The 27706-nt window shown below is 40.3% G+C and overlaps 1 protein-coding gene across 4 annotated transcripts; it reads left to right on the forward strand.

Moving 5' to 3' along the window:
• The first annotated feature begins 844 nt into the window (after positions 1 to 844).
• LOC140754754 (solute carrier family 12 member 9) lies at positions 845 to 27407 on the forward strand. Of its 4 annotated transcripts, none has more exons than XM_073089840.1 (21): positions 845 to 1070; positions 3951 to 4088; positions 7026 to 7148; positions 9674 to 9808; positions 10777 to 10911; positions 11665 to 11867; positions 12376 to 12580; positions 13442 to 13621; positions 15107 to 15196; positions 15519 to 15634; positions 16430 to 16515; positions 17219 to 17420; positions 18934 to 19065; positions 19855 to 19962; positions 20478 to 20626; positions 21077 to 21268; positions 21889 to 22076; positions 24183 to 24313; positions 25655 to 25755; positions 26195 to 26321; positions 26852 to 27407. In XM_073089840.1, exons 2-21 carry the CDS (start codon positions 3968 to 3970, stop codon positions 26930 to 26932), a joined length of 2805 nt encoding a protein of 934 aa, XP_072945941.1. In that variant the 5' UTR covers positions 845 to 1070; positions 3951 to 3967; the 3' UTR covers positions 26933 to 27407. The 4 variants fall into 4 exon arrangements, with proteins under 4 accessions (XP_072945941.1, XP_072945944.1, XP_072945943.1 ...); XM_073089843.1 differs by having other exon boundaries at positions 24186 to 24313; XM_073089842.1 differs by having other exon boundaries at positions 21892 to 22076.
• Positions 27408 to 27706: the final 299 nt, after the last annotated feature.

Here is a 27706-nt window from a genome sequence, read left to right on the forward strand (position 1 = left end):
CACCTAACACGGTTTGCGTTACGCATACACCGTTCGATATTTGAATGTCTTACTGGTGGCATTATCTCATTAATACAACGATTAACCTCTAAAGTTTTATCAAAACACATGAAAACTCCGCACGGTCTGTACTATACTTCACTCAAATCAAATGTACCTATATTTCACTCAATTCTAATCGTCTTTCTTTTTTTGTTTTTGGGTTTTTGAGTGAAAATTACTACTATTATTTTCTAAACTTTTTTTAAGTAGATAAAATAGCAGTCTTACTTATATATATATATAACTTATATTACGTTACTTATATCTCGTTTTTGCGCACTATCAATACCATTAATAAAAGAGATACAGTACATATACGCGATGTAGTTGTTATTTTAGCAAGGCTTCCATGCTGGTTATTGTTCCAAGATTATTATTTCTCTATGGTAAATTGCCTGCTCCTAGCAACATTATGAAAACTTGATGGGATTTTTATCTAATTTATCTATAGTCCAACAAACTTTTCTGTGCGTGTGGCTGAGGCCAGTCATCGTAATGTTGCTAGTTTGTCAAAATTGCCTAAGAGGTGGAAAAAATTAATGATTATGTTTATGAATATAAAATATACTACTTTTGTTTTGTTTGTTTTGAATGTAATAATTTACTATTTTTCGTATCTCTTATATTTATTAGAATAATTAAGCTAACAAACAACATAAGGTTTAATTATTAAAATTGTAATTTTATGGAATTAACATAAAAAATACATGTGGGTAAATTGAAAAAATGAAATATCGTTCATGAAGCTGTCATCAAATGACCATAGAATATGTTTTAAAAATCTTAAAAATCTACCTTATATATGAAGCCCAGCTATGAAGTTAGCAACGGCAACTTGCCGACTTGCTTAGTAGCACTCTTTGATGTTTCTTTCTTTTTGGATTTGTTGACGAAATACGAAAACAATCATTAATGTATGTCGAAATCCGAATACTATGATATATATTTTTGTTCATGAAATGTACGATTTGTGTGAGTGTCGAGAAATCTGACGGAATAAAATATAAATACTTCACTTAATTTAAAAAGTGAGTAACAATCCCCTTTATTTACTGAAACATTGTCATGAATCATTCGATTAGTTATTTTAAACGGAAATTGGTGTTTTTCTGCTCATAAATTGGCAGTAAAAGTGTATTATGTGATGACATAGTTTCTTTGTTGTGTTTTTAAACAAACGATACCAAATCATAATATCGTTCAAAATCATAACATTGTTAGATTCTAGTTAATAGTGGTGAGTGTTTTCTTCTGTTTACGTTTCTTTTGTGTTATTTAATGCTGCCGTAGTTTAGTTTTTACACAATTATTAGTAACTTCATCTGATTTGGTGGTTTTGGTTGTACTTATGTCAGTCATTGTAATGCCGATTTTTAGGGAATGTCCTGGTTTATTTAGCTCTTTCAATTATTTATTAGATAATGCCACAAATAAAGACAGACAGACGGACAACATTTAAAAAACAATATTTTTACATTAATGTGTTTATAAATCAATGATCACTTTGCATTCACAGTGAAGGTTCGTTTTCAGGAAGTGATCTATCTATAACGACTGGAAGGTATCTATATCTTACTCATCACAATGTTGCACATATAGTTACCATAATTTGATAATTTGACAATCAATCTACTTATAAATCATTTTTATTTTTCGAATTGTAAATTGAGGCAATCTAAAAGTTGTCTAAGAAGTTCTCAAAAGTGTGAAAAGCTTAGAACTAAGTTTAGGCGACATTGTTATAAAGAATGGGCATTCTCCTTTGTCTTGTCCTAGGCCTAGTAAAGGGATGATAACGATAGGCAGAGGTTAAAAGATATTGGCTCGTCACCTTATTTATAACAAACTAGTTTTTGCCCTCAGCTTCGCCTGTGTTTTAACGAAAATAATATGACATACTAACATACATAAAACTGAAAATTTGTACCTTCATTGGAATGACAGTGTTGCCATTCGGCGAAAATTGGTCGTACCAACTCTGAAACCTTTGAGGCTCATGAACAACAACTTTGCTAAAGATCATTACTTGATCAAATGCATAGTTTACAATTAAATCCTTACTAATATTGATTAAAATAATAGATTTTTTGGATCCAAGAGATTGATTCTCAGATTAATCGATCTTAGATCACCAACCCTAGTTCGTTATCTTTTCTTGGGTCTCAGACTATCTTTGTACAAAATTTCATTAAAATTGGTTCAGTGGTTTAGGTGTGAAGAAGAAACAAACATAGACAGATAGAGTTACTTTCGGATTTATAATATTAGTAAGGAAGTAAGGATCTTTACAATTATACAATACATAGGACCAATACATGTTAAATAGCACATGGAGGTAGCAATGAAATATGCTGGCTACCTGACAGTGGCCACTGCTACCCATGCACATCTGTAATCACCCTTACATAGGATTAGTCCTCTGAGCTTAGTAAGAAAAATAAGCCACAGATAAACTTGGTAATCCTCACTTGTAGACACATTTAATACCAGAAAGATTAGATGAGGTCATCTTTTACTTTGGATACATACTTGTAATGCCAGGCAGATTAGATATAACACCAGTCTTGTAAGACGTTTTCTCGTTATTTATTACAATTTTGGGAATAAACAACTAAATGACGCAGAAGATCCAAAATAAATTTGTCATGAAATCTATATACTAACTTGATTATTCAGAATATCTGAATTTGCGATTATCCAAATTACCAACCACAGCCAATTATGTATGTAGGTATATAATCTGAGAAAATATGTATGTATGTGGGAATATTTATTTTTTAATAATTTCTTAATAAACATTGATTATTATTGATTGTAATTGTTGTTTTTAATAAACACATACCATTGTGTACTACATACATGTGCCCAAAGCCGACTGTTCTTCATACATTCAATTATCTGGATTTTTGATTATCCAAATGTGTAACAACAATATTTAATCCGGTTAATCAAGGTTCTACTATATAGTTATCTCCAAACTGCTAGTCCACTTTGAAGTTGTTGCGAGCAGGTGTAGTCATACAATTTGCTATGGCGACGAGATTCATTTCTATATTCAGAGCTAGACTAGTAGTTTGACACGGACTATACTAATAGGTATATATTAGGATTTTTAAATCTAGGCAAAAAATATAGTAAGTGGGAATACCCAAGATAATTCAACACTGTTATATAATAAAGGGCGTAACACTACTGACATCATACTTAATTATATTTTGAGAGGTAATACTTATTATCTATTGGTGCTTTTCGGAATTTTAATAACAAATTACTTTATCTAATGATTCAATTGAACATAAAAATATATTAATTTCTTACAAATACATTATGATGTAACATTAATGTTTCATTACTTTTATCATGTGCTAGTATTACTGAATGGTTCATATTCTTAATTGTTTATTTACGTACAATATTGATTAGCTACGTATTTCTAAATTTACTTATCTCTGCCTGACTATAAGTTTTGTCATGTTTGTGGTTGGACATGCATTGAAGGTGGCAATATCTTACATGGTTCAACTCCAGAGGCACCCCTGTTCCAGCCTTTTTTATAATACTGGCATAGCAGACGAGCATGCAGTCCACCTGATGGTAAGTGGCTGCTGCCGCCCATGGACATCTGTAATCAACCCCAGATAAGATTAGATTCGTATTTGAGGTAAGCCGCAGGTGCGTCACTAGGACTAAGCTGGAACGCCTCAGAAAAGTATATCTTCATTAGCACATCCGTCAAGCACAGCAATGCTTAACACTGCTGTTATTAGGCAGAAATAGGGGTAGCGGTGGTGCCGCTGGAGTTGAACCAGAGATGGTTCTATCACCTTCAAATCATTATTACTATACATAAAACAATTAAGTGTTAATAAAAGAAATAAAATAAAATAAACTTGCTTTTATGTTCGCAGCGACGAAGCCACTAAACATGGCTGAAACACTGGACCCTCTGTCTCCGAGTGTCAACGGGCCCAGCCGGGCGCCTGGATTGTTGCACAAGCTGAGGACGAGGTTCAACAGGGCCGGATCCACCACCAGATCAGGGGAAGGTGCGTTTTGTTATTAGGACAGTTTTTTTATATGATCAAAGTAGCAAACAAGCTTGTAAGCCAGCTGAAGGTAAGTTACAGCTGCCTAAGGACATATGTTTTTTTTTTATAATATAGGAGTAGCAGACGAGCATGCAGTCCACCTGATGGTAAGTGGCTACTGTTGCCCATGGACATCTGTAATCAACCCCAGATTGGATTAGGATTAGATATTCCTACCTGAGGTCGGCCATAGATGCGCCGCTACCTCTGAGGACTAAGCTCTGAATCGTATCAGAAAAGTATGTCTCCCTTACCGCACCCTTAAAAACGGAACACAGTAGCGCCTAACACTGCTGTTATTAGGCAGAAATAGGTGTGGCGGTGGTGCCGCCGGAGTCGAACCACAAAGGGTTCTACCACCTTCTAAATGTTGATTGATTGAAGTTGATCATTGATGTGTTGCCACTAGGATCTAAGATGGTCACTACATGAATTAGGTTTAAAAGTGGTGCAAAAATTGGTTGTATGATGGTAGTATTGTATTACTATCTCATAATATGTAGCTGTGTTTGTTTTAATGGTTACTTCAATTTGATTCAATAGTAGAAATATGAAATAGATGGGTGTTTAAGAGAGGTCTCCCTATATGAAATTTTGACCCCTAAAACATGCCCCCCCAGGACTCAAGTTAAACTTGTAGCCTAGGAAACAGTTATAAGTTATAAGTTATAAGTTAAGTTAAAAGTTATAAGTTCTTCCAGTAAAAATATAAATACTTGAAATTTTTAGAATTTCGCCGCCCCCTAAATGTGCCGCACCGCCCCCCTGCCGTCCCCACACCTATAATCTAAATCACATTAGTACAAATTGACTTATACACTTAGTAATAATATAATAATTCGGTAAGCTTATTTTTTAGGCACCAAAAGAAAAATAATCCGTTTTAATCTTTTGTAGATGTCTAAAAAAGGTTAAACTAATTTTGACAAGACTGACTCATATTGACTACTTTTAGCGTCAATCTAGGCTTACTTGGTAAAAATTACAGGTTTTATAGGTGGTAGAACCCTCTGAGGTTCGACTCCGGCGGCACCACCGTCATATAAATTTTTGCCTCATAACAGCAGTGTTAAACGCTGCTGTGTTCCGATTTGAAGGGTGTGGTGAGGGAGACATGCATTTCAGAGGCGTTCCAGCTTAGTCCTCAGGGGTAGCGGCGCATCATTGGTCGACCTCAGGTAGGGATATCTAAACTTATCTGGGGTTGATTACAGATGTCCATGGGCGGCAACAGCCATTTACCATCAGGTGGACTGCATGCTCGTCTGTTACTCCCATATTATATAAAAAAAACTAAAGAATTATGTAAATTAAACTATTAGTTCTCGAGATGAAAGCGTCGCGAATCTGTTTCGTATCTGTCCCAAGGTCATAGGTCTAGTTAAGGTCGCCAGCAATGATAATTGTTAGTTTGTACTTAAATGCGCTTTTGTGCAATCGCCTCTGAAATGGCAGAGAAATATAGTGGTAATATTTTTTGCTTTTTTTCGTTTCGACTTTATTTTTTTTGTGATGTGAGGAATATGGTGGTTTTGTGTTTGTGTAACTAGCTACTTGTAAGTTATAGGTGTCATGTGGGGGTCAAAGTATTTTTTTTTATTGTATAAAAAGTAGTACAGTGGAAACAGAAAAAAAAAGATTTAATTGTTTTATGCTATGTAAGTTTAGTTATAGGCCTAATTTTGTGTGGCAAAATAAAAAAGAAATCTTACTTTTTTGTCTAAGAAAATCGAAAACGGTCAAATTCCAGGAGTCCTGCCTAAGGTCGCTCTCTGATATATTGTCTCTTAAGGTCTAAGGAACGCTAAATTTCTTGTATATGTGACCACGCCCAAAAAATAGCATCATAACGCCACTGCTATGAGATAAATAGGTGCAGAACCGGTACATTTGTACTTGAATTCCAAAGAGTTATAGTAAGACTACCACGATATTGTAAGACTTAGAAATTCCAAGAACGTGTTTTTTTATTTACAACATTTACAACAAGCCAGTGGTTTATCATTACAGCAGATCTGTGAATTAAAATACCATAATGATTGTAAATTATTTCTAGCTTGCGATAACCAATATCTAAAGAATAATGTAATTACAACATAATTACACTCATAATATTATTATTAAAGCCTCGATAGGTATACACAAATAAAGGAAGTAGTTATTGATAAGGAAAATATGGATGTTATCCAGTTGTTAGTTATAATACTTTTGTTGAAAATTGTTGTTACTGGGTTGTGAAAATCCTTAAAGTATTTGCCAGAGTATTTGTCTTGCCAATGTGGACTTTTTAAATATAGTGAATGATACATGACCAGCAATTAAGGTGGTAGAACCCTTTGTGGTTCGACTCCGGCGGCACCACCGCCACACCTATTTCTACCTAATAACAGCAGTGTTAGGCGCTGCTGTGTTCCGGTTTGAAGGGTGTGGTAAGGGAGACAGACTTTTCCGAGGCGTTCCAGCTTAGTCCTCAGGGGTAGCGGCGCATCTGCGGCCGACCTCAGGTAGTAATATCTAATCTTATCTGGGGTTGATTACAGATGTCCCTGGGCGGCAGTAGCCACTTACCATCAGGTGGACTGCATGCTCGTCTGCTACTCCTATATTATAAAAAAAAATGCCTCTGGACATCTGTAATCGACCTCAGATAGGATTGAAATTTTATTAGAGGGCGGCCACAGGTCCATTGCTGCTACTTGGCTGAGGACTAAGTTGGAATGCCTCTTATCAGCGTTTCTCCCTTATACCTACTACACCTTTAAAATCAGAACACAGTAGCGCTTGATACAGCCAGAAATAAGTGGTGTTTCTCTTGAGTCGACACATATGTCGACTTATAGCTTAAGCTTCATAAAGCTTTCAGCCCTTAAAATTGATTTATTTTCTAATTTCCAGGATATGTGGAGTTTGGGGAGTTTAGATCGGAGCGCCCGGGGATTAAGAAGGTAGGCACCTTCGCCGGAGTATTCTGCCCCGTGGTGCTGTCCATGTTCAGCGCTCTGGTCTTCATACGAATGGGTGAGTAGATACACATCTATACATATAAATACAATTGGAGTGTCTGTTTTTAATGTTGAAATAATCACTTTTTACTACATGCATATGGTACATACACTAAAATATTATTTTTACAATTTTTGTCTGTCTGTCTGTCTGTTTGTTCTGGCTAGTCTCTGAAATGGCTGGACCGATTTTTACGGGACTTTTATTGGCAGGTAGCTGATATAATAAGGAGTAACTTAGGCTACTTATATTTTAGAACTAGCTATTTCATTGTTTCTTTTTAATGTGGGTGAGACCGCGGGGCACAGCTAGTCCTAATAATATTATAAATGCAAAAGCGTGTTTGTTTGTTTGCTACAAACACTTGACACCTTAACTACTAAACAGTGTCATGAAATTTTGTTCGTTGTCGGGGGTCCAGAAATGGTGTAGGGTACCTTTTAACCCGAAAAAAGTTAGTTCCCGAGGGATAGATGATACAACTATTAGAATAGACTTATGATCTTTGATTGAGAGAGAAGCCGCGGGAAAAAACTAGGTTTTTATATGTCAAATGTGCCTATGTAGCTACTGGTCACTTAAAGTAGAAGGGGTGCTATTGTCTACCATGTTGGCCAAGTGCCATTAAAATATTACTGTCCTACTGCTAGGCACGTATTCTGAAGACTTAGAAAAATTTGTTGTATTTGCTTGGGAATGGAATCTCTAGCGGCTTAAGGGGGGGGGGGGGGGAGGTGCGGTTCGCCTCGGTCCTCCGATCCTGGGGGGCCTCCAAACAAAGTTGCCGAAATAGGTCGTCGGAATCAAACAATCTATGAAATGTGTATCAGTCAGCTAAAAAAAAAGTTAGCGAATCACAAGCCAATAATTCTATGACACATTTGTAATTTTGTAAAATCAAATCACTCAAAAAACTCAAAGCACTCAAAAATACTAAAAGCACAAATACATAAATATATAGTGTTATGTCAAGAACGCATACATAAAAATTACACACACACATTCAGACACACGCATACACACATGCGCACACACACACGCACATGCAACACACACACGAATATACCTACCGAGCATTACCATAAGTTATTATTAATCTATTGTAAATTTCTCATTTTAAGTGACAAATGTAATATGTCTTATGAGAAATAAAGATTCTTTAAACCTAAATCAACTTTTTACACTGGGGGCCTCCATTCATCTTTCCGCTCCGGGCCTCCGACGACCTTAGTCCGCCACAGATTCGAACCTCGGACCTACAGATTGTGGCTGTATATTTATGTAGTGAAATCATGGTTTTGAAAAAAATACCATATATGAAGTAATACTTATAAAATTTGGTTCTAAAAACACCGTTATAGTGTATCTGTTACTTTGTAATGAAGAAGTCGGTTAAAAAACTAGACATTTTTTCGAATATTCTAACACTATTAATAACGGTTTGCATGAGTTAACCGTTATTATAAACAGGTAACTACTATTATCGACTCGAATATTAATAAACAGATCTGATAGTTTTGATTATCAACTGTAATATTACTTCCAAATAATAATATCAGATTTCTTCAATAAACATATATCATCATCATCAACCCATTATTGTCCCACTGCTGGGCACGGGTCTCCTATCAGAATGAGAAGAATTAGGACATAGTCCAACCTTTGAGATTTTATAAATCTCTCAATTATGCAGGTTTCCTCACGATGTTTTACTTCACCATTCAAACAAGTGATAATTAATTTCTAATACGCACATAATTTCGAAAAATCAGAGGTGCGTGCTTGGGATTTGTACCTCGGACCCCTCGATCGAGAGGGCGAGTTTCGTAACCACTAGGCTATCACTGCTTTTTATATATTTTTAAAAATATATTATTTATTTATATATTTTTATATTAACAAACATATATTTTGCATAAACAGATAGATGCTGATATCTAGTGGAATATGAATTCCAGTTGATAATAGCGATTTCTGTTATGAATAATGCCATCTGTTCGTAAAATAAGGTCAGTCTGTGACGTCGGCGCCGAGTTACGTCAAAAGTATACGATAACGCTAACAATATTCGTAAATAACGCTTTAAAAGGTCATTAACTCTTAAATTCATCAATTTCTATGTAAAACGAAATTATATAGCTCCTATATTAACTTGACGCAAATAATCTTAGCTAATCAACTAGAGTACTTTTGAGTTGATGATACCGACAACGATTAAAAATACATTATAATTTGCATTACATAAGTATATGTTTTGAAGGTGGTAGAACCCTTTGTGGTTCGACTCTGGCGGTACCACCGCCACACCTATTTCTACCTAATAACAGCAGTGTTAGGCGCTGCTGTGCTCCGGTTTGAAGGGTGTGGTAAGGGAGACAGACTTTTCCGAGGCGTTCCAGCTTAGTCCTCAGGGGTAACGGCGCATCTGTGGCCGACCTCAGGTAGGAATATGTAATCCTATCTGGGGTTGATTGCAATCATCATGTGGATTGCATGCTTGGCTGCTACTCCAATATTATAAAAATATATTCTTATTTCAGGTTACCTAGTCGGCAATGCTGGGTTGCTGGTCACCCTCGGCCAGTTCGGGATGGCGTACCTCATAGTGATATTCACCGTCACATCTATATGCGCTATCTCCACTAACGGCGCCGTTGAAGGGGGCGGAGTTTATTGTATCCTTTATGTAACTTAATTCTTCCGCTAGATGTCACTACGGGTAATAGTCAAAGATTAGATTTTATTTTATGTATGCATCTGCTTGTGAATTAATTTTTTTTTTTGAAGATATTTATAGAGTACATCAGAACATAGCAATATAATATGGCACTTTAAGGTGGTCACATTACCACTATAACACATATTGGACTGTGTATTATTTGTGTCTGTGGATTGAAGGGTAAACTAGAAATGCTGATATGGTGTTACAAACTTTCAACTTAATCCTGATTAATCCTGAGGGGTTGAAATATTTGTGATCCACATCAGAAAGGATTCCTGACATATTTGTAATGGGTTTACAACGTCAATTACATAAAAAAAATGCCCTATCCGAAATCGACGATAGCTATTTTGTTTGACCTGTGAACTAGGATGGAACACCTCGAAATATTGAATCTGCGTTACCTTTCAGAACAGAGTACGCAAAATACATATAAAGATTTATTTCGAAGCAAAAACAGTTTTACAAATGACACTCACCAGTGACACCAGTGACAGTTTATTGTCGTAAACAGCGGCAAAAGTATAAACTGTGTCGCCACTATTTACGCCCACCTAGGTATATAGAAATAAAATTAAGGAATATACAGAATTACAAAAACTAGTATAAAAATACAATTAAAGGATTTAAAGTTATATGCATCTTAAATTTCTGACAAAGTTCAACAGCCTTCTCAGTTTTTATTACATTTTTCTACACTAATATTATAAAGAGGAAAACTTTGTTTGTTTGTTTGGTTGTAATGATAGGCTTAAAAACTACTGGTCCGACTTTAAAAATTCTTTCACCATTCGAAAGCTACATTATCTTCGAGTAACATAGGCTATATTTTATATGAAATATATCTGATAAATAGATTTTGAGGCGGTACAAAGTTTTCCGGGTCAGCTAGTATAACTATAAAGCCTTAACAAAACACAGTTATGATAAGCAGAACCCTAGGTCCCGAGTTTGGTGGTGCTATAGGCACTCTATTCTTCTTTGCGAATGTCGTCTCCAGCGCCCTCTGCATCTCTGCTTGTACTGAAGCGTTGGTGGAGAACTTTGGACCTAAGGGTAAGTAACAAATATAATAAAGATAGCCATAAAAATCAGTTGTAAGCCAGATAGTTTATTTAGTAGATAGTTTATTTATGTAGTGGGGTTGCGGGCGGCAAGAGTGGGAGCTCAAACCGTCCAGCAAGCGACCCCGGGAAGGACAGCGGTTTGTGTGGTCGCATATCGCTGTAATCACCAGGGGATGTGAGAGGAGCGTAAATTGCCCCCAGGGCAGAGCCCGATAGAAGGGCATCGCATTAGGAGGACTCCGGTTGTGTTCCGTTGGGAGATCCCGGAGTTCTCCACCATACGCTGCGGACGGCCACCGGGGGGTATTAGTGCGGTAAAAATCCCACATAACCCGGCGTCACTCCCATGGCCTCCGGTACCTTTTAAAGGTTTCCGCCTCGTCAACAAAAAAAAAGATACTTTATTTAATTTTATATTAGGACCAGGACTTAAAATCACACAAGCAAGTTGTATTTAGTTAAGCGGCTAGGCCGTCAATTGAATGGCTAAGTAAGCCAAATGCAAATGTAATGGCTGCGACAAATATACTGATTATAAAGATGGAAGACCTTTAGATTAATAGTACGTACAATGCTACTTAACGATAATACCGATATAAATGAACGATAAAAATGACCTAAATATTAAAAAAATAATTCGTTATTTTTTTATCGTTCATCACATTCTAATGATGAAATATGCACGTGTCAGCTAGTAATGAAACATAACAAATAAATATGTTTAATATTACTTTTGCTTCAGGTTACTTAGTGGGAGACAACCCGGGGTTACCGAACGGCGACTGGTACCTATTTCTCTACCGATCCACCCTCAACGCAGTAGGGCTAAGTGTCTCCCTTGCTGGAGCGTCGTTGTTCGCACGGACCAGCCTGGCCATCTGGGTGACGATGCTGGTGTGCCTCTCGAGCGCCTTCCTCAGCTTCTTCATCACGTCACCTGGGCTGGTGAGTGTCTTTGGTGTAGTCCGCGCCAAACTTCTAGTCCGCTCTGAAGTTATTGCGCGCAGGTGTAGTCAGCGAACCAATGCGGTCGAACACAACTACAGGCACATACTCCGTAGCAACAGTAAGGGAACACTAACTGCGCTATGTTACCGCGGGCGAGAGTGGGCAGGAGGGTGCCGGGGGGCCCCGCGCTGTCTTCGTCCCGCTAATATCTACAATTTGCTATTGGCACGCGACTCGTTTCTATATTCGGAGCGGACTAACAGCGCCGACACTAGCTGATTCTTGAAAAAAAAAGTGGTATGAAATAGTATAATATAACATATTTATACTTACCGCGAAAACAGTCGGTTATGTGGTTCATTAGTTATGACGTCACATGCAATGAACATTAAGTTCATTAAAATAAATTTTATTAAAATTTACTTATAAGCTATTGTATCTAGCATATTTCCCATTTTATACATGTTATTATAACTGACAATTGCGAAGATAATCTGCCTTACAGATCGACAAGCCAGACACGAACCTGATAACGAACCAGACGCAGTTCAACTACACGGGTCTCTCCCTGGCGACACTACGTGAGAACCTGTACCCGGAGTACGGGCGGGATTACAGTACAGCGGGCGGCGAGATGACCGACTTCGCGTCAGTGTTCGGTGTGCTGTTCACCGGGGTCACTGGCGTCATGGCCGGGGCCAACATGAGCGGTACGTGTGTGTTATACTAGACGCAGTTCAACTACACGGGCCTGTCAGTAGCTACACTACGTCAGAACCTTTACCCGGAGTACGGGCGGGATTACAGTATAGCTGGCGGGGAGATGACCGACTTGATGAGGTGTGATATTTGAAGGGTGTGTGTTACCCTAACAGGGCAGGGCTGGATTTGGGGTCAAGCAGGTGGGGTTACTGCTACAGTGCCTCCAATAACGGGTCCGTACAATAAAGAAAAAAATTGGCTGGTCTACAATTTTAATATTTTCTCCCTTAACAGTTTTTTTTGCATTTTTATCGATAATTCTTGCGCTTAAATAATTGGTCCGTTTTTTATTGAAATAATTTCTTTTATTGGCAATAAGTTTTTAAAACTTGAAAAAAATGTTTATTTTTAATCAGACAATAATTAGAAGTGTCGAGCCGAAGTAAAAGGTAGTTGTGAGCATGATGTAAGTAGATAGTAGGTCAACTAAAAAAAACATAGAACTTATTCTGCCCTCTAAACCTTGCCACCCCGGGCGTGATATAGTTTTGCCACCTAGGATATTTGTAGACAAAATTGAATCAGTCAGGAACATTTACGCGCCTTTTAAGTGTCTCGCGCCGGATCCAAAATTGAGGTGGACAATATCCGGCCCTTATACCACTATTAGGACCAAACACAAGTATTACTTAATGACGTCACATAACCCAACAAACTGTAATCGCAGGCGAGCTGAAGAGTCCCTCCTGGAGCATTCCACTCGGCACGCTCACCGCTCTACTGTTCACGGCGGTGTCGTACGCGGCGCTGAGCGTGCTGACCAAGTATTACTTAATGACGGCACATAACCTAACAAACTGTAATCGCAGGCGAGCTGAAGAGCCCGTCCCGGAGCATCCCGCTGGGCACGCTGACCGCGCTGCTGTTCACGGCGGTGTCGTACGCGGCGCTGAGCGTGCTGACGGCGGCGGCGTGCGAGCGCGGGCTGCTGCGCAACAACTACGTGTACCTGCTGCCCGTCAACGTGTGGCCGCCGTTCATCGCCGTCGGTGAGTGTTCTAGCTATACTCTTGATTCATAATTATAGTCTGATTCATAATTAAAGGTGTTGACCTATCAAGAAAATATGTTTCAAATGATAGTTTCTCATTTTTGACGATATTAAATTAATACAACAATAATAAAATAATAATCCAAATAAATTAAGATTAAGTCACATTTTCTAATATTTATATCACCTCAATTACGTTCCATACAGTAATAATAATAAAAACAAAGTTCATGGTAGAAAATTAAAATGTGTTAATGATAACACAATCGGAATCCAAAACATTTCTTGTGCTGTAATTTTTAAGTTTCGTAGCTGATATTATTCATTTTCGTGAGTGTGATCGAACTCGAATGTTTTCTCGTTTACATAACGCGTTTGTTAAATTGTGTATATTTGTTAGTTTCGTTTTTTGTTGTGTTTGTTAAAGTTTTTGTTTCTTGTTAATTTTGACAGTGAAATTTCTTTGTTTACATTTTGGACACCTAATTATGAATCAGACTATAGCTAGCTATATGGTCGTCCTTTGCCGCGACGTGACTTCGCTGCGTGGCGGGGGGTTTTCGGGCCTCGAGGACCCCTCCTTACCCGGGCGATCTCCTCAGTGGGTACACTGCCCACCGGTGTTGTGAGCTGCCGTGAGGCAGCGGTGCAGCGTTCGGTCCTCTATGTGACCTGTGCCAGGCTGCGTGTGCAGATTTTCAGTCCTCCAGGTGGGCGGAGGACACCTGCCCCTCGAGTTCACGAGGGAGCGGGCGACCGTCCGGTGGTCGAGGTGGTGGTGGAGGGGCCAACATGGCCACAAACCTGTCCACGGTTTGCACCTTGAGGTCGCGCTCCAGCACGTCGTTCCTTACATAGCGGCCCGCCCCCACGATCGTCCGTAGGGCCTGGCTCTGCACTGCGCGGAGACGCTTTCTGTTAGACTCTGACACCAGAGCATTCAATGCCGGTGCCGCGTAGGTTAGGCGTGATCGGATGCACATCTTGTACAGTGGGTGAGTGTGCTGTACCGTACGCGGCGCTAAGCGTGCTGACGGCGGCGAGTGAGTGTTCACTGCGTGGGTACACACTGATGTAACGCAACAGGCAGGTAGAACCCTTTGTGGTTCGACTCCTATAGTCGTCACAATTTAATAGGCCCATTTTGACACATGCCATCGCTGCGGCACTAGCATGTGATATAAAAAATCGATAACCAAAGAAACCGATTTTTACGACAAATCGATTACAACCCCATATCGTATAGTATAGATAACTTAATATTTTTTAACAGAATATTTGTTTAATATTTTTCTAAATCATCTAAATTAGGCGGCGCATCTCTGGTCGGTTATCTGGGGTTGATTACATATGTCCATGGGTGGCAGTAGACACTTACCATCAGGTGGACTGCATGCTCGCCTGCTACTCCATGTAGCATGTGCTTGCTGTGACGATGTCAATTATATTAACACAATAATATTTATTTATTTATTCTTTACAGGTATGATAGTAGCCACATTCTCGGCAGCGTTGTCAAATTTGATCGGAGCGTCTAGAGTTTTGGAAGCTCTTGCGAAGGACAATATATTTGGTAAGTACTCTTTCCATATTTGAACAGAATAGAACTATTTGTGGTTCGCCTCTACTCCACTCTATAGCAGTGTTAAGCGTTATAATATATTCCAGTTTGAGATGTATCAGGGACATATTTGTCTAAGACATTCCAACCTATTCTCAAGGCAGCGACACTTACAGTGGACGACCTCAAGGATGAATCTAATCCTATCTGGAGTAAATTACAGAACGGCAGTAGCCACTATTTAAAAAAAAAATGTACCTTATTTCTCTAACAAAAATTGTATATTTTTTTTAAGTTTTTATTATTGTGTCTAAAATTAAGTTTTCTCAAACAGGTTTCCTTCTCCGGCCAATGGCGTCGCACTCTGGGAACCCGGTCCTGGCGGTGATCATGTCGTGGCTCTTGGTGCAACTGGGCATCATGGTCGGATCACTCAATACTATTGCGCAGGTAATATTGGAACAATATTTTATATTTGAGATTTGTTGCAAGCTTAAGTCAAATAAAATCAAAAATACGTATTTTATTTAAAGTAGATTCTTTACAGAACTCTTTTTTGAACGTCAATAATTTACCACCGCTTTGCAAGGTGTTTTACTACAGAGAAGAAGCGGCGAAAGAAATTCCAAAAACTTTTATAAAAACTTTCCTTGTTAATTCTTATGTATGTGAAGGTTAAATTCTGGAACTTATTTTTAAACGAGTTAACTTCAATCGATTTAGCTGAAAGTTGTAAGTTTGGTTTGGATGACAATGTATGAGTAGTGACGTAATTTTAAAAAGACGCTTACTACACTCACAGTCCCACACTAGGATTCCCTGTGTCGTGGGTGCTATGGAGACACACATAGACAAATACACAAACACCCAGACCTAGAATCAGAAATCTAAATTCATCATTTAGAAATCTGTCTGGCCGGGGATCGAACCCGGGACCCTTTGCGCGTCAGACCGGCATGGTGACCGCCCCGCCACGCGGGTCGTCAAATTTTAAATCTCCAATATGGCGGGCGCCACAATATGGTGGACCGATGTTTTTCTCCATGATAACTGTATCACATGAAAGGGTTTTCATAGACATGAAAAATAAAATAGCTCATTTTCAAAAACTTTTATGAATGTAACTTTATTTGACGTTCACAAAAGTTACAATTAAAATTTGAAACGAATTATCTTGTGTGTGAGCCCTTGAAGATTGAATAATGACTTATCTATTTAATAATATTTATTGTTTTATATTCGCAGGTGAACTCCGTGTTGTTCATGACCAGTTACTTCGCTATCAACTTGGCCTGCTTGGGACTAGATCTAGCGTCGGCACCCAATTTCAGGTTTGTTTATTTTTTAATATTGATTTAGCAAAGGAGTTACAGTTCATCTGATAAGTAGACACTGCAGCTTATGTACATCACTAAATCTATATAGAACAGAGTGTTTAAGATATTATGTTACATAGAAAAGTAAATAACACTAACTTTGCTTTTAATTTTACATAGGCGTTCATGTTAATTATTGTAATTGTGACGTCATTAACCTTCTTATTAAATTGGATCGGTGATGTGCTGCAGTAACGTTAGCTGAAGTTTTATTTAAAACTAGCTGACCCGGCAAACTTTGTACCGCCTGAAAATCTATTTATCAAATATATTTCATGTAAAATATAGCCTATGTTACTCGTGGATAATGTAGCTTTCGAATGGTGAAAGAATTTTTAAAATCGGTCCGGTAGTTTTTGAGCCTATTCATTACAATCAAACAAACAAACAAACAAACTAAGTTTTCCTCTTTATAATATTAGTATGGACGAACCTGATTATCACCCCCAAGTTCGTTCACAGAGTTTAAACAAAATCATTTTTAACGGACTTCAAAATAAAGGAGGTTCTGTATTCGATCGCTGTTTGTATGTATGTATGTATGTATGTATGTATGTATGTATGTACGTAAACGTGTACGTCTGCGATGTTAGAAACTACAGATCCAATTTGCATGGAGTTTTAGTCATTCTTCTACCTTCATAGTGTTGTCTTCCAGGCCGACCTTCAAACACTTCTCCTGGCTAACGTCCCTCCTAGGGCTGGTAGGGTGCGCGGCGTTAGTATTCGCCCTTCGACCAGCCCTTGCCGCGGCTGCCGCCCTTGCGTGTTGTTCGCTAGTGGTGGCCCTTCATCTGCTGTCTCCAGCGGCCGCGGACCCTAAGTGGGGTAGTCTTAGCCAGGCGCTGATCTTTCATCAGGTGAGTGACTCAACGATCTATTATTTTGACGGACCATAATACCGATTCTAGAATATTAATGTATTCTATAAATATTAAATGCACTATACAGGGTGAATTTTTAAAACGGGCCTTCAGGGCCAAATCCGAAACTATAAGGATTAGCGAAAAATGCTGAAAGGAGTTACGAGGCCGATATTGATAAAAACTAAAACTGCATCATTACTTTTTTAAAATAACTTTTTCCCTAGCCGGGAATCGAACGAGTTCATTTTGAAAAAAAATGCACCCTCTATATTATTCCACTATCTGATAGTGTTGCTTATAAGGATCAAAATCTGGAAAGTAATGATAAATGACAAACTAAAGGAAAAGCCTCAATTTTAAGAAAATACATATTTTTTCATATTAATTTGGCAGTTAAGTTCCCGCCATTTATTAATTTAAACATTTCGTGTATTAATTAACATTTTTTTAGCTCAATGTTTCTAATCATTCGAAATGGATTTTCCGAATAATTTATATTTTTATGTCCGACTTAGCTAAGGTTATTTTTAGGAACATTATAATAGATTTACTTGCTATGGGCGGAGTTTCGTTTAATACAGATGTAAAGTTGACAATTTGCGAGAATTTCTTTTTAGAGTCAAATCCGAGTGATTACTAAAAAGAAGAGATATTGAAAATAATATTTAACGTTGAAACGAAGTTGTAAACAACAAACAATAAGAATTTACTATTTAATCAGTTATCTATTTTCATTAAAAAATAAATCCTAAAAACGGCGGTAACTTATTTGCCAAACTATTACTTTCTTATACTAAGCCGTATGTCATAGTCATAACATCGAATAATTAGTTGATTAACCAACAAATTCTTCAATGGTATGACTTATGTCTGTTTCTAAAGAATTATACATAAATCATTTGTTATGTATAATCATTAAGAATTAGTATGCTAATGTATGGAAAAATACGTATTTTCTTCAAAATTTTCCTTTTCCTTTAATTTGTCACATAACATTACTTCCCAGAATTTGATCCTTATAAGCGACACTATCAGATAGTGGAATAATATAGAGGTGTAATTTTTTTCAAAATAAACTCTTTCGATTCCCGGCTAAGGAAAAAAATATTTTAATAAACTAATGATGCAGTTTTAGTTTTTATCAAAATCGGCCTCGTAACTCCTTTCAGCATTTTTCGCTAATCCTTATAGTTTCGGATTTGGCCCTGAAGGCCCGTTTTAAAAATTCACCCTGTATATAAAGAAAGAAAAGAAACAAAGAAAAATACTTTATTCAGGAAAATTGCAACACGCAGTACAATTGCAAATAGACAAAATAAATACACAAACTGCACGTTTATAAAACTAGTTAATCATATCTAAAATAAAATATATCGATATCGTAGTAGAATCATCTCTTGACGTATTGCGATAAATCATCTTAATTTCAATATTTTATAATTTCAATACAACCTGTATAGTATAAGACGAAAATTATATTAAATGATGTATTGAATATTTTTCTCAGGTTAGAAAATATCTCCTGCTGTTGGACCCTAGACGTGAGCACGTGAAGTTCTGGCGGCCGCAGATGTTGCTGCTCATTGCATCACCACGGCAATCCGCACCGCTGATCGACTTCGTAAATGACCAGAAGAAGGTAATTGCAATGATTATGTCTGTGAGCACTTATTTTTTTTTAAATAGTTATAATGTTTATTCATATATAATCATAAGAGATTGATTTGCTGACTTGTAAAAACAATGTGTTATTTCTTGAGAAACGCTTTCGCGAAGACGATTTCGATTGAAATTTCCTTTATAAAATTGATGTAGCAAACTAAATACTAAGTGGTCACTATCCTGTAAGGACATTTATTTGTAATCAACTATAATACGATTAAAATCATATCTGAAGTCGTCCGAAAATATGATTTTCTACTCCTAAATGAAGGTGGTAGAAGCCTTTGTGGTTCGACTCCGGCGGCACCACCGCCACACCTATTTCTACCTAATAACAGCAGTGTTAGGCGCTGCTGTGTTCCGGTTTGAAGGGTGTGGTAAGGGCGACATACTTTTTCGAGGCGTTCCAGCTTAGTCCTCAGGGGTAGCGGCGCATCTGTGGCCGACCTCAGGTAGGAATATTTAATCCTATCTGGGGTTGATTGCAGATGTCCATGGGTGGCAATAGCCACTTACCATCAGGTGGACTGCATGCTCGTCTGCTACTCCTATATTATAAAAAAAAATGCTTTATTGGAATGCCTCATGGGAAATTTAAGCAAATAAACGATAATTTTGGTAATGGGAGATCTCCAGGCCACGTATGTCTCATTACATTGCTCGTTTATATACAACACTCTTAGAAAACTGTGATAGCGTGATTCAGGTTATTTGTGGCGCCATCTATTGACGACTTGTAGTGACTGTGATTTTATTTAATTTTCAGGGCGGTTTATTCGTCTTGGGTCACGTAAGAATAGGACAATTGGACGGCACCGGTGATCCGTTGGCGGAGGAACAGAAGTACTGGCTGAAACTTATCGATCATCTTATGGTAAGTGTGTTATATTACTGTACTAGCGGATCCGGCAAACTTTGTACCGCTTTAGAATCTATTTATGAAATATATTCCACATTTACTCGCCTTTTAAACCTTCCCTGGACTTCCACAAATTATTCTAAACTAAAATTAGCCAAATCGGTCCAGCCGTTCTCGAGTTTTAGCGAGACTAACGAACGGCAATTGATTTTCATATACAGGGTGAATTTTTCAAATAAGCCTTCAGGGCCAAATCCGAAACTTTAAGGATTAGCGAAAAATGCTGAAAGGAGTTACGAGGCCGATTTTGATAAAAACTAAATCTGCATCATTCCTTTTTTAAAATATCTTTTTTCCTAGCCGGGAATCGAACGAGTTCATTTTGAAAAAAAAATACACCTCTATATTATTCCACTATCTGATAGTGTCGCTTATAAGGACCAAATTCTGGAAAGTAACACAAATAAAACATAGACAAAACAAATATTAATTAAAGGAAACTGTTTCTTTACATATGTTTAACATTGCAGGTGAAAGCATTCGTGGAGTTGTGCCTAGCGGAGTCAGTGCGGAGCGGTGCAGCCCATCTAACAAGGTTGTCTGGATTGGGTGCCATGAAGCCAGACACTGTGTTGTTGGGATTCCGGGATACTGCCAACCCTAAGGACTTCTTTAGAGAGTGAGTGGTTTGGAAATGTTTAAGGTGCTTTTCGGAAAATGTGAATGAGATCTTCTGTGATGATATTTTCTGGGTAACTTAAATTAGGTATTTGCACCTCTGTAGATATTGGCTCTAAATTAATTTTGGATATAATTTATGCCGATGTATTTTCATTTTTGTCATTGCACTGTATAAAAATTTTGTCAACAAATATTGTTGTTTTTGCTGGTACCGTGGTTCAGTATTTATTAGGGACGGAGTCGATAGTCTAAGTGGTAAGTAGTAATTGCAGACTGTTATTGGATTAATTGTATTGGTGTTAATTGCGAATGTGACATAGGCAATATTTTTATGCAGTCAGGGATTTTTGTTTTAATAGCATTTCTCTAGTTAATTATCTCCGCTCATCGTATAATATTATTGTATCCATGCATCGTAATATTTGTTATTTATTTTTTGTCCCCTCAGTCTCAATTCCCCCTACAAGACTGAACAGTTCGACCTGGCGAGCGGCGAGGTGGTGTTCCCCCTCCGCGGTCCCGGCAGAGCGCGCATCAGCGCCGCGGAGTACGTCGGCGTGGTGGGCGACGTGCTCAGCGTGGGCAAGAACGTGTGCCTGTGCCGACACTTCCAGCTGCTGGACATGGCCAGCGTGGAGAGGTGAGCGGGGGTGTGGCGAGGGTGTCCAGGGTCCGGGCAGTGTTTTTTATGTAATTATATTGAGGATTGCGGGCGCTTGTGAGGTATTTGTTTTTTGTGTATGTTTAATACATTATTAAATAGTATCTTTGCAAATTATTGTTGTTCAGTTTTGTTTATTGTTCTACGTATTAATAATCTGTCGTTAGTAATTTGTTATTAACTGAATCTTTAGGTTGGCAATTAAAAGGATAGAGATTCTAGTTTAAACTAGCGAGCTTAGGGTGAGTTGAAGGTGCCTTATACTTAGTACAAGAGGCTGCGCCCATCAGGAGCATGTGAGTGACCGACCTTATAGCACTTTGCATCTTATTTTCGTATATACAGTTCACTTCACCTTTTTCGGGACACGATCATCCTGTACATCGAACAGAGGAAACATTCGGTTCCTTATTTGTTTTATGGGCCTAGAATTATTAATTGGCCCTTCGCGGGAATCCTATACATTTGGTCTTGAGCCGAATCTATACATTTGGTCTTCGGGCCGAATTCATACAATTGTATATGTAAGCTTTTGTATGAATATATAAATGCAAGTGCGTATGTGTGTACAATTTGATAAGTTTGTCTCTCTTTCTTAGCAGGTCCTCCCACGTGCAGTACATCGACGTGTGGCTGGTGGACACGCTGCGGCCGCGCGACGAGCCGTTCTCCGTGCGCGCGCTGTTCGCGCTGCAGCTCGCCGCCGTCGTGCGCTCCGCGCGCGGCTGGCAGCGCCTGCGCCTGCGCGTGCACGCCCTCGCCGCGCCGCCCGCCGCCGCGCTCAGCGGTGAGTGTCGTCACGAGTGACGTCACGCGGCAGCGCCTGCGCCTGCGCGTGCACGCCCTCGCCGCGCCGCCCGCCGCCGCGCTCAGCGGTGAGTGTCGTCACGAGTGACGTCACGCGGCAGCGCCTGCGCCTGCGCGTGCACGCCCTCGCCGCGCCGCCCGCCGCCGCGCTCAGCGGTGAGTGTCGTCACGAGTGACGTCACGCGGCAGCGCCTGCGCCTGCGCGTGCACGCCCTCGCCGCGCCGCCCGCCGCCGCGCTCAGCGGTGAGTGTCGTCACGAGTGACGTCACGCGGCAGCGCCTGCGCCTGCGCGTGCACGCCCTCGCCGCGCCGCCCGCCGCCGCGCTCAGCGGTGAGTGTCGTCACGAGTGACGTCACGCGGCAGCGCCTGCGCCTGCGCGTGCACGCCCTCGCCGCGCCGCCCGCCGCCGCGCTCAGCGGTGAGTGTCGTCACGAGTGACGTCACGCGGCAGCGCCTGCGCCTGCGCGTGCACGCCCTCGCCGCGCCGCCCGCCGCCGCGCTCAGCGGTGAGTGTCGTCACGAGTGACGTCACGCGGCAGCGCCTGCGCCTGCGCGTGCACGCCCTCGCCGCGCCGCCCGCCGCCGCGCTCAGCGGTGAGTGTCGTCACGAGTGACGTCACGCGGCAGCGCCTGCGCCTGCGCGTGCACGCCCTCGCCGCGCCGCCCGCCGCCGCGCTCAGCGGTGAGTGTCGTCACGAGTGACGTCACGCGGCAGCGCCTGCGCCTGCGCGTGCACGCCCTCGCCGCGCCGCCCGCCGCCGCGCTCAGCGGTGAGTGTCGTCACGAGTGACGTCACGCGGCAGCGCCTGCGCCTGCGCGTGCACGCCCTCGCCGCGCCGCCCGCCGCCGCGCTCAGCGGTGAGTGTCGTCACGAGTGACGTCACGCGGCAGCGCCTGCGCCTGCGCGTGCACGCCCTCGCCGCGCCGCCCGCCGCCGCGCTCAGCGGTGAGTGTCGTCACGAGTGACGTCACGCGGCAGCGCCTGCGCCTGCGCGTGCACGCCCTCGCCGCGCCGCCCGCCGCCGCGCTCAGCGGTGAGTGTCGTCACGAGTGACGTCACGCGGCAGCGCCTGCGCCTGCGCGTGCACGCCCTCGCCGCGCCGCCCGCCGCCGCGCTCAGCGGTGAGTGTCGTCACGAGTGACGTCACGCGGCAGCGCCTGCGCCTGCGCGTGCACGCCCTCGCCGCGCCGCCCGCCGCCGCGCTCAGCGGTGAGTGTCGTCACGAGTGACGTCACGCGGCAGCGCCTGCGCCTGCGCGTGCACGCCCTCGCCGCGCCGCCCGCCGCCGCGCTCAGCGGTGAGTGTCGTCACGAGTGACGTCACGCGGCAGCGCCTGCGCCTGCGCGTGCACGCCCTCGCCGCGCCGCCCGCCGCCGCGCTCAGCGGTGAGTGTCGTCACGAGTGACGTCACGCGGCAGCGCCTGCGCCTGCGCGTGCACGCCCTCGCCGCGCCGCCCGCCGCCGCGCTCAGCGGTGAGTGTCGTCACGAGTGACGTCACGCGGCAGCGCCTGCGCCTGCGCGTGCACGCCCTCGCCGCGCCGCCCGCCGCCGCGCTCAGCGGTGAGTGTCGTCACGAGTGACGTCACGCGGCAGCGCCTGCGCCTGCGCGTGCACGCCCTCGCCGCGCCGCCCGCCGCCGCGCTCAGCGGTGAGTGTCGTCACGAGTGACGTCACGCGGCAGCGCCTGCGCCTGCGCGTGCACGCCCTCGCCGCGCCGCCCGCCGCCGCGCTCAGCGGTGAGTGTCGTCACGAGTGACGTCACGCGGCAGCGCCTGCGCCTGCGCGTGCACCTCGGGAACGCACGGAAAAACACACACACTCGCGCACTCACACGCACAATATACATACATACAAACAAACACACACATTCATACAGACACACAGATATAAGTTTAGAGTTGACAGTGACTGCGGCTGCGAGTGTACACTCTAGCAGTACGAACAGAAAGGTATGCTGATAGTCTAAACTGGTAAAAAACCGGACAGATAGTATCAATAAGTCTAAAATTAACGTGTAATAAATTTTAATTAACTAAATTGTCCATATTTTTTTAGAAATTTTAATAGATTACCTTGTTACAGAAGGAGGTAGAACATACTCGATAGACTGCGCGATAGATCCAAATATACCAGCGTTGGCGCCTACCCGCCCCGTAAAGGACAGGCTGGACGAACTGCTCAAACTCCTGCGAATAAGTGCCACCACACATATTGTGAGTATTGCGAATAAAAAATAAATAACCAAAATGGGGGTATTTGGTTATTAATATAGTATCCAATAGTTAAGATCACATTAAAAGTGGTCAGGATGGTTATTCAGATAGTCTATTTATGAATGACTAGTATTTGCCCGCGGCTTCGCCCGCGTTTAAAAGAAAATAATATGAAATACTAACATACATAAAACTGAAAATTTGTAACTTCATTGGAATGGCAGTGGCGCCATCTGGCGAAAATTGGTCGTACCAACTCTGAAACCTTCGTGGGCTCATAGACAACAACTTTGCTAAATATCCTCACTCGATCAAATGCATAGTTTACGATTCAATTCTTACTAATATCGATTAAAATAATCGATTTTTTGGTGCAAAAGATCGATTCTCCGATTAATCGATCTTAGATCGCCATCCATACTTCCCGTGGGATTTCCGGGATAAAAACTATCCTATGTCCTTTCTCGGGTCTCAGACTCTCTTTGTGCAACATTTCATTAAAATCGGTTCAGTGGTTTAGGCGTGAAGAAGAGACAACCAGACTGACAGACACACAGAGTTACTTTCGGATTTATAATATTAGTAAGGATTAGAAATAAAATGATACAGTATAATACTATAATATGTATGTATCGTATCATATATGTACCAAAAATATTTTTCGTCGATTTTATTTGTATGTTTGCAATATCCGTTTGCATATTTTTCCCTAACGCCCCAAAAGAATATAATTCAAATGAAACACATTTTAAATCAGTCGTTTTGTTTCTTGGAATTTATTAAAAGTTAGTTAAATGATTATCATTAATCGTCATCATCAATGGTTGATTATTAAAATAATCATTGTTTGAACACATAAAAATATTTGATTAATTATGAAAAACAAAATATGTTCGTACATGCCCGTTTTTTATATTATACAGGTATGACGTAGCATGCAATATTTATAATCCTTACTAATATTATAAAACCGAAAGTAACTCTGTTTGTCTATCTGTCTGTCTGTCTGGTTGTCTCTTCTTCACGCCTAAACCACTGAACCGATTTTAATGAAATTTTACATTGTTTACCCGAGAAAGGACATAGGATAGTTTTTATCCCGGAAACCCCTCGGGAACTAGGAATGGCGATCTAAGAACGATTAATCGAAGAATCGATCTTTTGGGCCCAAACCATTGATTATTTTAATCGATATTAGTAAGGATTGAATCGTAAACTATGCATTTGATCAAGTGATGATCTTTAGCAAAGTTGAAGGTACGAATTTTCAGTTTTATGTATATTATTGTTAGTATGTTATATTGTTTTTTTACTTTTAAACTAGTATTATTATATTTTCAGATAACGGACTGGCCGTCATTGGAAGACACCAGTCGATGGTCGAGCGGCAGTACGGACGATAATGCCATATACCATCGGGTGCCTATGAGCTATTTACAAAGGCAAGATGAAATAATATGTTTAGTGTACATAGTACATTATATATTTCATTTAAGTGACTTAGGCGAAAAAATCTGGAAAAAAAAATAGTTTGTTTTTAATTAAATTCTTGGCGCAGTTATAAATTTATGGAAAGTTTTCTAATTCGGAAACGCATAGATGCCTACCTACTATAAGACAGTCTGATGGTAAGTAGCAGATGGTAAGTGGTAACAGGTTGCTATCGATGGACATCTATATTTTTTAAGTGTCAAACTATAAAATGAACTTTAAATCAAATTATTTATTTCAAATCGATTTTAAACTCACTTGAGTCTGTATTTTTTTGCCTCTGAAGTCGAATCATGTAAAATGGAGGACGTTAAAATCAGACTATTCATCTGAAGTAGATTTCAATCTCATTCGAATGCCAGAAGACTTACTTGTAACATCTTTCCCCAGAGTGAACAGCATAATAAAGTCCCGTTGCGAGGAGGGCACTGCGGTCACGTTCATACAACTGCCGCCGCCACCGAGACTCACCGCTTCGGGGCCAGCTGACGACGCTGTCTGTGAACAGTATCTCAAGGTAAAAACATTTTTTAAATGGAACTTGTTGAAAAAGGGTCAAAATTGCACTAAGACACGCGCCATAAATTACTTAATTACATGGAACTTGTTGAAGAAGGGACAAAAAACAGCCTTAAAATTCGACACGTATGTGACTTAGAATTAGTTAGCATTTGTTTTAATGGTCAAGGGAAGTGTTTGGAATCTTGGTTATTGAGATTTTTTTAAAGTTCTCAAAATATGTGTGAAGTCTATCAATGCACACTTGGTTAGCGTAGGCTGTGGCTAAAACTATCACTTTGACAGGAGACCCATAACATATATACAAATCAACAGCATACAGCATTTAAGAACGAATGGTGAACGAATGAATTCTTAACCGGTCGTAACCTAGCATTTTTCAGCGCGAAAAAGTTATGAACTTATATTTGGAACCCAAAAAAATCTATTCGACAATAATTGCATTTGCAACACTTTTCTCATCACATACATCAAAATGTAAATTTTGCGCAATTATAAAAAAATAACATTTTGATTTTTTTCCAACAGGTATTAGACGAAATAACGAAGGACCTCTCGCCGACGATTCTGGTACGAGGACTGAAGTCGGTGACATCTACAGCCCTATGAAAAGATATATATATTTATCTATCTTTATTTGTAATACGAACGTAGCGTATACGAAAATTCGACGCGGTGATATTAATATCTCATGAAAATTTACAAAATTAATGTGACCTCGAACTGCAGACACTTTGGTAGACAAGATGATTGACAGACAGACGATTAGATTGAAGGAAATTATTGGTCTTTTATATAACATAAATAAGTAATCAAATCATTTTTTTTTAAATTCAAAATAGGTTCTTCACCGAGTACTTTTTGAACGTCGATACGACTACTACCACTTGACAAGGTGTTTCGTTATGAAGAAGAAGTATTGATTACCAATGTCCGTTATTTATACTTAATCTATCCAAGTGTTGACTACCAAAGACTGAAATTTCAATTTTCATTTTGCGGAAATTGTTATATGTCGATCTTTGATAGGCGAAACCTTGGATAGATTGATTATCAATAACGGGAGTAAGAGGATAGAAACAAGAATGGAATTCATCATTTGGTTCTCTTATTATTAGATGATTCTCGTCAGAATGGTGTCAAGTGTGTTGATTGATATTATTACTACTTTAATGAGAAATTTAAATAACTTACTGAATATATAAGTGTATTATTGCTTATTTAAGTGTGCTATTAAATGTGTAGAAATTGCACCATTATCAGTAAGAAGGAAATAAATCTTTTTACATTACAGTGTCATTAATATTGGTCTAAAATAAATAGACACAAAATTTCCGTCTCGAATTTAAAAAAAAAAACACAAGCCGTTAAGTAAAAATGACG

The sequence above is a fragment of the Epargyreus clarus genome, unplaced genomic scaffold (assembly GCF_041222505.1).
Source record: "Epargyreus clarus isolate Ecla_fem2 unplaced genomic scaffold, WU_Ecla_fem_2.2 ptg000031l, whole genome shotgun sequence".
In the NCBI taxonomy this organism is placed as follows: domain Eukaryota; kingdom Metazoa; phylum Arthropoda; class Insecta; order Lepidoptera; family Hesperiidae; genus Epargyreus; species Epargyreus clarus.

Bases quoted from the DNA above. Each gene is read 5' to 3' on its own strand.
- LOC140754754 (XM_073089840.1), top strand. From the start codon at position 3,968: ATGGCTGAAACACTGGACCCTCTGTCTCCGAGTGTCAACGGGCCCAGC. The intron at 10,912-11,664 runs GTAAGTAACAAA...CTTTTGCTTCAG, and splicing joins GGAGAACTTTGGACCTAAGG to GTTACTTAGTGGGAGACAAC. The intron at 11,868-12,375 runs GTGAGTGTCTTT...TCTGCCTTACAG, and splicing joins TCATCACGTCACCTGGGCTG to ATCGACAAGCCAGACACGAA.